Source organism: Crassostrea angulata, chromosome 3 (genome assembly GCF_025612915.1).
Source record: "Crassostrea angulata isolate pt1a10 chromosome 3, ASM2561291v2, whole genome shotgun sequence".
Classification (NCBI taxonomy): domain Eukaryota; kingdom Metazoa; phylum Mollusca; class Bivalvia; order Ostreida; family Ostreidae; genus Magallana; species Magallana angulata.
In genome coordinates, this window is record NC_069113.1 from 48291876 (window position 1) to 48306296 (window position 14421).

Sequence of the window (14421 nt, forward strand, 5' to 3'; positions counted from 1 at the left end):
TTTTGTACGGTCCCTTTTAGTGGTTTTGCTCAGTTTGTTTATGATCATTTTGTTGATTGTATGTCAAAGTAAACTCTGTTAAAATTCAATATACAGTGCATTTTATTGATATATTGAATGTTTTGAAATCCATATAATTTTATCATCCCTAACAGTATCTTTTTTAAGTGTCCCATTTCTTCTTACGATACTACTTGTAGTATTTAGTTGAACTAGTCACACATTACAAGAAGGCTAACAATCTTGTTAATAAACATTTCATGAATACATGTATATACTTGTAGAATTTTCTAATTTATATTTTTGAAATATTTTAGCTAGTATACTCATTACTAAATTCTGTCCATTTTGTATACTTTTGTTTTATTTAAGCTTTATTTATTTCTTCTAAAGCCGTCCAAAATTCATTATTGTTACAACTGTATGAAGAAGTGATTCTTTATGAAGCATTTACATTTGCTCTAAAGTCTAGTTGTAAACTTTTCAAAGGGTATACATTTATATACATTATCTCTGAACAAAGATTTATTTCTGTATTTTGTGAACAACCGCAGGTAAAGCTAAATCCACTTTGATTATGTAGCTATGATGCTACTATAATTTTCATAATGAATTCATCCCTTTGACTTTGTTATAATAGTTGCTGTTCACTCTATATGATGCTGAAAACGTCCCCTTATTTGTTTCCTCTTACTTAAATAGTACCAGATCCATTGTAGGTATTATTCTAAATCTGTGTATGAAATAGGTAATTATAGCTTATCTCTCAAATGAAAATAAAAACTTTCAATACTTGTACCATAGCAAACATGTAGTTCATTGTAGCAGATAATTTCTATGTTATGCACAGCGGAAGTAGTGCCATTGATAATAATATCATAATAAACCGTAACATAGCCAATGTCTTATTCGTATTGTGATTATCAGTCAACTGTAAGCAAGGATTCCAATAAATAAAAGGAATTTTGTGGTATTTTGCACCGAAACACTTTTTAATTGGAATGCACACCACACTTTGGTGCATCGAACCTGAACCATTTCTGTCCGCTAGAATATTAGCTTTACTTCTAACATTTCACAATAACATCCAATTAAGTCCATGTTCATTCTGTCAGAGAGAGGATGTAGATATATTATCCACATCCATCATTAAAGACTTGGAATAAACATACGGTATTGTTGATAGTGTAACCAAAACGACCCCAACATCTTGTACATGTAAGCATTATGAAGTAAAGAGTAATAAGATGTGTCAATATTTTTAAATGGTCGTAATTTTTATGGAGTAGGTGACATCGATTTAATAATTGATATGTAGCTTTACATTGTCAATGTGTGCATCTTAAATTAATTTGATCGAACATCAGTTTCAATTATTTGAAGCGAGAATAAAAAACGGTATCGATATTCACATGTACAGTGTATGACATATCATCGTTCATTTTACGTTGTATTTAATCAATAAAAAAAAGATTCTGATGAATATCGTCATTAGGTTTATTAAATCGTCAATAATAATATGAGACTTGTTTCATAAATTTTAAATATTTTATACGATAATGTTAATTTTGTTTTCTACACTGCGAAAAGAAAACGATCGATATTATGTCAATACCTACATCATGTGCCTGATACCATGGTTCGTCTTTGTGGCACGCCAAATTACGTAAATAAGCTAAACATAGTTTCAAGGTTAATTAATTAGGTTTATCGGCTGTTAACTATAGTGTGCGAACCGCAAGCCATACTTAAAGGATAGTTTATTATAGTTTTCATCTGTGAAACTATACTTAACTGTTGTAAACAATAGTTTATTAACGATAGATTTTGCTGATAAACATTTAGATTAACTTCTGGAAACTATGATTTACAACCGTTAATTAAAGTAAAGATTTGTTAATCATAGTTTCACACTTATCAGATAAACTATGTTTTGCAATTATAAACGGTTGTAATTGTAGTTTTACACTTTTTAAAACATAGGTATGGCACGATGAATTCACAAAAATGATCTGAGTGAGGTTCACATTTGATAAATTAGGTTTATCGACTGTTAACTATAGTTTACGAACCGCAAACCATAGTTAAAGATTCGCTAACTATAGTTTTTATCTGCAAAACCATATTTAACGTTTGTAAACTGTGGTTTACGAATGATAATCTAAGTCTGTCGGCAAATAACGTTAACGATAGATTTTGCTGAAAAATACATAACATCTGTAAACTATAATTTACATTCGTTAATTATAGTTAAGAGCTGTTAATCATAGTTTCACAATTGTAAAACTATATTTATCAGATAAACTATGTTTTGCAATCGCAAATGGTTCTTTCCAGTGTTAATTATACATGACGATTTCGTTAAGTATGGTTTCAGACGTGAAATGTAGATTATCGTCTTTGTCCGTAAACTATAGTTTACAACCGTTAAACCTACTGGTTTATCGACTGTGAAACTATGATTAGCTTAATTTTGTGAATTTAGCGTACATCTTGGATGCGCGTGATTGATGTTATTTGAAATCTCTGCATGGTCAGATGCAGCATCTCAAACATTACTTAACGTACATACACGATGCCTCAAAGGGAAACATTGAAGGTTATAAGGTCTTGCGAGACATTGTTTTCTTTGAAATTATCTAACATATTAAGGAATCACTCTTTGACTTTTATTCGGCGATCATTGCATTCGGGCACGTGATCAAATTTAATAAAGGACTTTACTAGTATGTGAGATTCGATCACGTACCGACTTTAGTGACAACTCCCCCCCAAAAAAGTCAAATAACGATTTCTTATTTGTATTTACATTATTTTTCCTTTATTGTATGAGCAATAATAAAAAAAATCCACTGGAAAATATAAATCTTAAGAAGTACTAAAGCTATGGGCTCGAATTGTTGTTTTAATATCGGTAAATTTGGGTGAGACCTACTGTCAATTGTTTTAGATATTATAACGTTACATTGTATTAAACGTAATTGTGCCAACCGGGGCTCAATTTTTTCTACTATTTTAAGCAAAAATATGACATAAAAATCCGGAATTTGAACTGGAAGACTATCTAATCCAAGGGAGGGGCACTATCTACTATGATGTTTTCCTGGAAACGGCATGGTTTCAGCAATATTTAATTCGATTATTTTCTTTTTCACATTATGCTCCTCGAGCTCAATCTGAGTTTTTCACAGGCTAAATCTACAGTGAAGTGTATATTTGATTCGTAAATTGACGATAAACGAAAACTTGAACGAAAAGAGTATTTCTATAGGCCCTACAACTACCTAACTCTAAATTGAACCATGCATTCCTTCTTGCTCCCTCATACTGGGTTTTAATCCAAGTTGTACCAATTTACCATGTTCTAATGTTTAGTAGGAAGAAGATGGATAGTAATGGATAACATAACAGAGTCGTAAAACCAATGTACATGTATCTATGTCACTTTCCTTGACGTCATTTAATTCGGTAGTTTTGTTTAACACCTAAAAGAGAATAGATAATGGTGGGGATTTATATTTAGAAAATATTTATATTGATTTTCAAACACCTAGAAGATGTATCATAAGTACAAACGTACATTTAAAAGCACACAACAGACAAACAATTGGGTTTCTGGACACTTATCATAATAATGACGTCTTTATGAATACCATATCATCAAATCAAACAAAGTATCGGGGGTATTTCTTCCTTTTACAATATATATATCATATTGTTGGGTGGTACAATGCTTTCATGTAATCTTACATACATACATGTTGTACCACAACAAAAATGGACCTGGACCCTCCATTCACGGAATAAATTCAAATGATCTAGTGATACAGATTGAGACATGTTCTATTGAAAATGAAAGGTGTGTTGTGTTGTGGTTTCGCGCCAGTTACTGTTTCTACAAAATAAACCTTTTGGTCTCTTTCCGCTTAATTAAAAAAGCGTCATTAATCTTGTTTAATTAAAGAAAACACATGAAAATCTAGTGGTGAAATGGCCTAGAGGGATACCGGACTACAAGTCTATTGTTTAAACAGACGTGTTAAGACAGAGTTTGACATTTTTTTAAATGACAAAACACAAGAAAAGCCAGTGGATTCCTTCCTGACATCTTCAACACAAGGTGTATCCGATGTTATTACAGGGAGGATCAGTGGCGACATTAAAAAATTTCAATAAGATCTTAAGTAATTAATATAGTGGTTAATTAATTGAGTTCCATATGTGGTTTTGTATTATTTTAGACAATGTCGTGTAAATCTTCATTAATTAGATGCAAAGCCATTGGGTTTACTTTTGAAAACGGAAACTTTATTCAAACTGAACGTGTCGACACCAAACTAAACTGTACAAAAAATATAAACCGAGTATGTCTAACGAAAGTACAACAAAATGCTTGACGACTCAAGGAATGTGATGTTGGTTTGAGATTCATAAAATTGCTGGGGTCGTTTGGGTTAGTGAAATAGAGGAGCCGGGTTGATTTCACTGTTTAAGCAAGGAATTCAAAATGGCCTATTAATAGAATTAAAACCAGAATTTAATTAACCAGAGTACATCGATGCAGTTTAACGTGAAAGGTATTTTACGTACATTTAAATACATGTACGATGGCAATTCTTCGGAGTACAATGACATTTTGTGGAGAAAAACAATTATTAAAAAAACATAAACTAACTAAAAAATGGCTAACACGACTGCTGGTCGCGACACTGAAAGATTGATCTATCTGCTCGCTTGTTCAGCTACTCATTTTCCCATCTACAATTCCAGCATTTTGAGACTTAAAAACATGCACGTTTTAACTATCATATGATAGAAAATGGCATAACCCAACTACAATTGAATATCGCATTAATATTTTTTGGCATCTCTATTTCCGTGATTTTCTTGATTGATTTAACTTTTTATATATATATATATATATATATATATATATATATATATATATATATATATATATATATATATATATATATATATAATATCAGCAGTAAATTTTATATACATCTTGAGAAAACAGAATAGATTGATCAATTGATTGAATGATTATGATAAATCAACTTAAACACTAACAGTCCGTCGTTGTTTCCAAGAGTACTCACTATAAACCAAGAAAATTAATTAATTTAGTAGCGTACACATATTAGATTAGTTAATGAAGAGTTGAAACGACATCAATTAATCACCAAATGACTGTCATGCACAATTTCTTTATACTTTCAATGAATAGTAAATAAGATTTCTCGGTGTAACAATTTCATTGTAAAGGAAATATAAGAAATCAAGAAAAATACAGATTTATATAAAAATATAATCCAAAATACCGGAAACAAAATATTAATGTAACAACAGGGGGATGTTTAAATCATTCCGGCCTTTGCCATGACGGATCGTGGAATTGGGGGCTGGTTTCGGTAATAAAAAGCCTTATAAGTCTTCTTCGGGCCGATAGGGAAGAAAGCGCCATTTTTGTAGTCATGCGACTGCACAACGACAGCATTTCCTACGTACAGTGGTTTGGGAACGTCCCCCATTGACATTACGCTGACCGCTTCGTCCACCCAGACACGCTGGAAGTTCCTCTTACGGATCGGTGGCACTTTTTTCTCGGCTACCAGCACACCATCGACGTAAACTTTGTCAGACAACAATATTTCGCAGTACACCTGCGTCATAACAAACAAAATCACCGAGGCTGCAAGGACTTTCTGAAATAAGGTACAAAGGACCATAAGAAATTTGTTTCATGCTAATAATTCACGGATTATGGAAGATGAATACAACTAAATTGTTTCGAATTCTGTTTATGAAATGTCAAAAATGTTTATCTCTAATTCTTGAAAATAAATAAAGAATGTCTTACCTCCATGTTGTTTGATCAGAGTGATAGTAATAAAGAGACAGTAATTGTCACTATGCAGATTCTGTAATTATCAATTCAAATGATGGCGATGCCGGAAACCTTTGACACCTCTGCCGACGTGCCTCTGCGCCAAGCACCTGCTCATTGGTTGATTGGTGTGTGAAGTTACACCAAAGCGAGTCATCGACTCTCATTTGTCAATACACTCTTACCTGGGCAATCAAGAGACGGACCTCAACACCTCATACAAAATCTGATTTAAAAAATTGAAGAATTATTATGTGTTATTTCCTCATAATCAACAAAAGAGGTTTGTTTCCTCACCACCATAAGATCCCTGCACTTGTTGTGTAGACCTACCGTCAACAGATGTTTTCCATGTTTTCATTTATTGAAGACCGTGGTGAATAAAGAAAATGTTTAATTAGGGTCACTCAGTTTGAAATATTTGCACACTTGTCAATAAATAAAGTGTAATTGTGAATACGTGTAGTACGAATTTGTTGGTGTTTCACAAGCTATTCATTTTCTAAGGTACACTTCAAAATATCTTGATCCAAAAAAAACCAAACCAACCCCCCCCCCCCCCCCCCCCAAAAAAAAAAAACAAAAACAAAAAACATACATGTATTGTAACCTCATCATCAAATGTTCTACAGAAGGAAGACTGTGATATATAAGTTACTTCGTTTCTGGTGCATTGAAGTCATAAATACATCACATTGGACTGCTTTATGGAAAGATTATTGTTTTATGCGAACACTTGTACACTTAACGCTTGTATGTGTCGACCATGCTGTTGTAATTGGCTTGTTCACTTGTCCGTCACTTTCTGTGACAATATTTGGCCTGTTTCTTAAAGTTAAGGCATTTGAAAAATACGACATTAATATTTTTTGTTTTAATTAAAGCAAGTTATATATAATTAATTTTTATTTTATCATCACAGCAAGATTTGAAATTCAATAATATAATAAAGTAAGTCTTTATATTAAACATATACGGGGGATTTTGGTTTGAAATATGCTCTGAAGATTCTGTTGAACATATAATTATTAAAATAAAAATTTTAAAAACAATTTTATCAGTGAAAAACTACGTGAATATTTTTTGTAATACGTGTTGTTAAAGCATAAATAAGTTCCAAATATATCCTAAATAAAATAGCACAACACAATATTAATTGAAAATGACAGTGAGTATGAACTATACATTAAATGAAGGGATCTAAAAACCTTATCCTAAAATTCATTTAAAGGATGACTGCACTTAGCGCTGGGTTCTGGGTCTTTTTCGGTCGCTTCAGTTGCGTTTATTTCTTAACCTTATACCACCTTAGTTTATTTTATCAAAAAGTCTTGTCAATTTCCAACATAAATTAAGATATTAGACAGTGAGACAATAACCCCATTCAATGTTTTTCTCCTGATAACTTTCGAAAAAAGAGAATTTTTCGCTTATCTGCCCTTGATAGGATTGATATAAATATGCATGAGAGATGGAGCTGACGTTTTCAGAATGGTACTAAAATTAGACTAGCATGAATAACATTGTCATGTAAAAAATATGTGATCATCTTTCACCATAGCCTTTTCTATTCTATATGAAACAAGTATACTATTTACTTAAGGAATAAGGAATCATTCTTTGAGTATTACAAAATTTATGATGTAATAATTTCGGTCGGGTCGTGGTCAAATTCAATAAAGCCCGAAGGGCTTTATGATAGATTTGACCACGCTCCGACCGAAATTATTACCTCATAATATTCAAAGAATGATTATTTATTACTTATTTTTATATTATTTCCAATTTGAACATTTTGAAGGGACTTGGACACGATTTCTGATCAAAAATTTTATTTTTATTTTTTATGTATAAAATGGTTTACTGGTGCATTTTAAATGATTGACCAAAATATTGAATGTTAAAGTCAAGTTACGAGCGAGATACAGAGGTAAGGATTGGTTGTTATGTAAAGAAAGCTCGAGTCATATAGTTGTTTACAAAAAATGTAATGTAGAGAATTACCATTTCTTAGACAAAATGACATGTAAAAACAATTCAAACTAATTCAGTATCTTCATAAATACTATTATCAACAAAAGAAAGATACATTTGATTGAAACTTACACGAGTACAACACATGTAAAAATGACAATATTCCAGCTCTGTTTACAAAACAAAGAATTACGAACTCTGTAACTTGCTTATAACTTGATATTTGGCTTTATTTGACCTATTTTTAAACCACAATTTTTTAATGTAGCACATGCTATGTATTACTACGCGGAGCAGCCAATATCGTTTTTCGGTGATGTTGTAAGACACACCCACTCTGTGTCACTCGTGTTTTATGAAGTTATTGGGTTTTAGAGTTCAAAATTGATTCGTAATATTATCACAGACAAAGACAGTTGAAAATGTAAATATTATGGTATCGCCCATGTAAATAAAGAAGACTCTAAATCAATGCTTGAGAACTTTTAAAATGTGTTCGAAAACATTGTCCTCGTTAGCACATAACATGATATCTTACACGTCATGTGATAGAATTCTGTATTCACAAAATTACCCGAGGCGCGGTGAGAAATCACGTGGTGATTTATAATGTTTCAACCCATGGTTACAAAAGAGAAAGCAAAAGTAAGAAGAAGCGGATTTTTCTCAATTAAACCATGAATGCATGGTTGTTTATTTATCTCCCATTGACATAATTTAGATATTGCAAATACACAACTACTTTTTAATAGAGATCAATATAGACAAACATGCGCTGACTATGTATGAGGTCAGTATAAAAGTGGGCGTCCTCATCGTATGGAGATTCAAGAAATCGTGATGACCCCGCCTATGAAAACAAAATGAAGGAAAACTGCTTGTTTTAAAAGTTTATTTGTTCGTAAATATCGCCTTTCCTTTAGTGAAGTCATCCTTTACATAAGAAGTAAAGATGTTTATTGATCTCTCCTGTTACATGCCAAAAGAATACAAGAATTGGAAAATATCTATTCAGTACAACCAAAAATTTGTTAAAAGATTAAAAAAAAAAATGCTTTAAAATTTCAATTTTTTTGAGCCAGTGTAGTACATGCAAGATATTTACATTTAGCCCATTTAACCCCATTTTTTTTACAATTTGGTTTTTAATTACACAAACTACAAATTACAGTTTATAAGAACTGATTTCAGTATGAAAAAAGTCTCATTCAAAACAAAGCTTTGTTGCGAAATTTACGTTTGGAAATCAAAAGCTTTCTGTAGACGCTGTGTGGCTTTCTTCGTTTTTATGTTCAATCAAACATCTAGTGCACTTGTTTCTAGAAAGAAAGATGTCTTAGGTTACGTTTGAACCAAGATAAATATTTGCCTCTTGAATTGCCCTTAAATACATGAACACCACCCACAAGTGTACATGATACAGATAATTAAAATCTATATCTCATCTGTTATTTGTGCCCATTGTGTAAACTAACTGAGAACTCGATCATTTGCAGTCGCTGCATAACGATACATTACTCCTCTATAACTGATGAACGGGAATAACAATAGTCTCTTTCATAACCCTTATGCAAATAGACGAATCATTCTCGAATTAAGTATTCATTAGTGTGTTTATTTGAAACATTTTAATGCAATTGTAAATGTATTAGTTCAATATTTCCTCAGTGTTGATGTACTTTAAAATATTGACAGGACAGTAACAATGTTATCAATTTTCTTTTAATGTACATGTTCAGTGTATTAAAATGAAATAGCAGATACGATACACAATTAATAATTGACGTAGGATTATCTTTTGTGAACAGGTTTTTTAAGACACAAGTGAACATATTATGTTTACACAAAAATAAGCCTTTTTGTTGACCATCAACCAGCATGAACCGATGCACTATAATTATAAAATGTACAGCAGCATGACCATTAAATTGTGAAGTAAGACATATTTTCAAAGCATTTGCTTGTTGCAATTTCAGTTTTCATATTTTTGTAACACCTTCCTATATTTAATTTAAAATTTGATTTTCATTACGCCACTCCTTTTATTCGATTCGAGGGTTAGTTGTGTTAAATCCTATATAACCGAAACCTTTGAATTATATTTATATACACAAAGGGTACACGTTTTTACGGGTTTTTTTGCATATTACACCGATCTTTGTATGTTCATATCTCCTCCAATATTTTGTTTTGCGGTGAATTTGAACGCACATACTTTAAGTATATCAAAGTAACTTAGCTTTTAACTAAACAGGGACAATAAGAAACGTATACTGAAATTGAACAGGAGTCATGAACTGGTGGTTGATAGGGCTAGGTGGGCGTGGCCATTTTTGACGGTATTGATCTCCTTTAGAAAAACGAGCTCTCAATCAAGGAATAAGGAATAAGGAATCATTTGTTGCGTATTATTTCGGTCGGACCGTGGTCAAATCTGTCATAAATGGGCTTTATTGGATTTGACCACGGTCCGACCGAAACTATCATCTCATAATATTTCGAGAATGATTACTTATTAATTATATTTTTATAATTTTTAGCAATTGTACGATAAAGTATTAGAATATTGATATATTTTTTTAATTATGCAAACCCCGCTTGCACCCAAATTCATTTGAATTTATTGGACTATAGATACAAAATCAATTGGTTGGTTTGAAAATATTTTATTGCATAAACACATACAAATGGTTCGAACACAAGTTCTTACAACTTACGATTACAAAATCAATTCGTTGTGTTATCACATACCAGAAATATAAATAATATAAGAAATATGGGAAAAATACTCAAATTTATTAGGAGAAATTAATGGTCGTTTTATTTGCAAAATGATAACTTATTACTAAACATGCTATTTCTTAAGATTTTAGGTAAATCTGATGATTAATGTTTTGACGATCCAGCATCCTGAAGGTGGAATAAATCATCATCACAAAATGGCTGACCGCTGATCGAAACGACATTTCGTTTTATTAAAAGGATTTTATTGACTGTAACTTACTTCATAGCCGAGTGGATAAAGTGTCGGACTTGTGATCAGCACATCCCGAGTTCGAATCCTGCATTGGCTTTTGTTCTTACTTACTGGGCTAATTATTTTAGATATTCATTTTTTATCCCCAAACTGCAAATTTTTCGCTTATTTGACATTTGTACAATTTATTTATCATTATATCTTTTATTATCAAAAAATTTCCTGTTAATTTGAGTTACTTTTTCCAGGTGTGTTATTCCACCTTAACCCAATAATGAACGGAACATGATATTTTTAACACACACAGGAACTTACAGTAACACTTATATACACTGTACATGTCTGCATCAGAATGTCAAAAAGAAGTGTTTGTTTCGTAGTTTTTCCGTCTTAGTATCTAGAAAAATAATCTTCCTTTGTCGCAAAGAACAGTCAGGGAACTGTGCTTTTATAAAAAGGTAAGTAAGGATTATGAAACCTAATATTCAATTATATCCAAAAATTCTTATTTTTCAAATTGAATATCCTGGCATTTCTATTACAAACTTCATAAACTGATAATAAAAATACCTATTATTGAATCGAGAGATTTCTCTTTTTTTTTTAAGTATTTAGTGAAATTATTTCGATTTTGTTTTGTTTCCACGAACAAACGAGAAACTTAGAAAGTAGAGTACATTAGAGCATTATTCGGAATTTTTTTCAATTTAAATGTTGAAAATGTATACAAAACTACGTAGTTTAATTATGTCTTTAAATTTTTTAGCTGAATCAAGAAATTCTTGCCTTGTAAATTTTGAAACAACCAACTGAAAAGAGCTCCACCTGCACGTGTTAACACACATCAAATGTAGAATAAAACACAATCTAACCAGTTAAAAAGATGCAACATTTATTCAACAATCAACAAACTAATCATGGTTCAATATAGTTAGATCCCTCGGTGAATAACTTTTCCATCTAGTAGGTACTCTGAAATTCAGAAAGAAAACGTGTTAATAATAATGTAGACTATTTAATTAACACCGAAGAAAAACATGAACACCCCCCCCCCCCGGAAACTACTTATATTGTAAGAAATCGTATAAATATTAAGAAATTAGAAAATATCAAAATACATGTAATTACCCTTCCGTAACCCCCATGACGTCCTCCGTAACCGTAACTACCAAGGTTTCCGTATCCACCGTATCCGTAACTACCAAGGTTTCCGTAACCTCCTAAACCTCCTCTTCTTCCAAAACCTCCCTGAAGCCCAAAACCTTGTCCGAGACTTCCGAATTGTCCGAGACCGAGACCTCCGAATTGTCCGGCACCTCCGAATTGTCCGAGACCTCCGAGGCGACCGTATTGAGAGTAGGAATTTCCGTATCCATATCCACCATAACCTCCTAGACGTCCACCGAGACCACCCCTTAAGTAATGTGACCCGGAGCCGTAGTGTCGGTTGCCGTAGCCATAGCCGCCATTATTGTATCCATCGGCAAAAGCCGAGGCAATGAGAACAACAGCGCAAATCAGAGAAAACATTCTGTAATCAAAAGTATTACTTGTAAAAATGTAAAACTGAAGTAATTCATCACATATTCATGTCTCTGTACATTCTTCAAAGATGATATTATGGAAACAGTTTCTTAAAGAAAATCTTGAAAACCTTTAAACATTCCTGAAGTTTTTTGTTCATTTTTCAAAAAACTTTAATTAAGTTGTGTGACTTAAAATAATAATAGTTAAATTGAAATTATATAAACCCTCTTAAAACGAGAATTCAAAAATTAAAATGTAACTCATAGCGTAGTTGAGCGTTTACTTACTTTTTGTGTTGGGTCCTGGCAAGGGCAGTAGTGTTCTATCAACACTGGGTTCGCTATATATACCCTTACCTCCTCATCTGTATTCATAGTACCTGAGTGGAATACGAGGTGCTTCCTGTAATAAATCTTGTTGTGAACGAAATGAAAGCCACATAAAGAGGGTGTTTGATGTTTGATTAAGTTTATCATTACTCATTTTTTAATTTGATGTTAATGGGGCTATGACTTTGAGATAGAAAACTGTTAATTTTTACAAAAAATAAATAATGCGTAGAAGATTTATTTAATTTAATTCAAAATCTTTATTGATAAGGAGGAAAAGCCGATTAATCATCTGAATGCACCGTCTGGTGACGTGACGTTTTTGCCAATGACCCGTTGTTTAAGGTTTGGTGCGTCAATCAAAACACAGGGTATGACAGTGATCAATTCTCTCCGTGACGGATTCCATGATCTTACTTCAGATTAGCTGCATGACGGAAGATAGCTGCTGGAATCTGTAGAACATCCAGGAATGTGTAACAATTCAATCAGTTCACGACCAAACATTCGGTTTCCCATAAATTGACAGAGGAGCTGTCTCACCTCCTGTTCTTTTGAATTCATTAAAGGTAAGGTATGTACTGGTCTTAGATGACGAGCACTTGCGTTTTAAAAACGAGAAATAAAATGTATACTTGAGTAACTAAGTACGATTATCATCCTTTTTTCCGCTTTATAATGTATTACTTTTGCTTTATCATAATTATGAAAAATTCGGAAAGTGTCCCCCCCCCCCAAAGATTTGATTAAAACGCTTCCAAAGTTTCAAATTACTGAGACATGGAATTTTTTGTTCGAATGCCATTTATATGTTTAACAATAACAAAATATATCTTCTGACTGCATTTCAAAGGGCATTGACGGTTCAATATGTCGAACTTTGAAAGTTTAACAGCAAAGCCAGAATAGCTGACTTAAAGACGTAAGGAAAGTATAATTTCAATACAACGTTGAATACTTCAGACAAAAACAACGCCGAGTGCAGATAATCGAAGTGATCTGCTAACCTCAAATAAATCTTTTTATGTAAGGTAGTTTTATAGTCAAAAGTAAAGAAACGTATTTCATAAAATAGAACAAAATACTTCAACCAATTAAACTGCATGGACATTTAACTTATTACAGTGTTACATTCGTTCTTATTTCACTAGGCAATACATGTATGTAGTTTATTTAAAGTTGCAATACGTTAATTATTGATAATCTGACTTAAAAAATGAAATATGCGGTCTGTATTAATTAAAAACAGACTATAAATCTCATGAAAACACAGAATAACCACTGAATTAAAATGTCAATTTACATAAGGGTTCGTGGTAACGACAGCATGGCAGAATCACTGTAGGCATTTACGAGATATGAAAAGTGATGTTTTACTGTTGAAATGTAAACAGAAAAGCCGTGTTCCTATGGATATATGTACAGCTGCACGTAGTTTCCCGTTACTATTAACTTTGCCTAAATCTCCTTACTTTAGAAAGGAATTTTGAAAGAAATCTTGATACCTTATCATATAGTAGAATTAAGTTGAGTTAATCTGTAAATAACAAGTTTATTAAAGATTTCTTCAATTTATTATTATCGATTTGTATTTTGAAGTTGATAAATGTTTCATTCACATACATAGTTTGCATTGATTTTGAATTTAATATCAAATGTTTGCCGTTACTTAATTAAACGTAATTAAACTGGGTATTTATCACTTATCCCCAAAAATGGAACGA

The 14421-nt window shown here is 32.1% G+C and overlaps 2 protein-coding genes across 2 annotated transcripts; both read right to left on the minus strand.

Annotated features, from left to right (window-relative positions):
• Positions 1 to 5194: 5194 nt before the first annotated feature.
• LOC128177892 (uncharacterized) lies at positions 5195 to 6016 on the minus strand. Its single transcript, XM_052844796.1, has 2 exons — positions 5864 to 6016; positions 5195 to 5708 (listed from the first exon to the last, which is right to left on the minus strand). The coding sequence occupies exons 1-2, from the start codon at positions 5867 to 5869 to the stop codon at positions 5361 to 5363; spliced, it is 354 nt and encodes a 117-aa protein (XP_052700756.1). The 5' UTR covers positions 5870 to 6016; the 3' UTR covers positions 5195 to 5360.
• Positions 6017 to 11716: 5700 nt separating this feature from the next.
• On the minus strand, positions 11717 to 12782 carry LOC128178416 (keratin-associated protein 19-2-like). Its single transcript, XM_052845559.1, has 3 exons — positions 12656 to 12782; positions 11970 to 12372; positions 11717 to 11813 (listed from the first exon to the last, which is right to left on the minus strand). Exons 2-3 carry the CDS (start codon positions 12369 to 12371, stop codon positions 11802 to 11804), a joined length of 414 nt encoding a protein of 137 aa, XP_052701519.1. The 5' UTR covers position 12372; positions 12656 to 12782; the 3' UTR covers positions 11717 to 11801.
• Positions 12783 to 14421: the final 1639 nt, after the last annotated feature.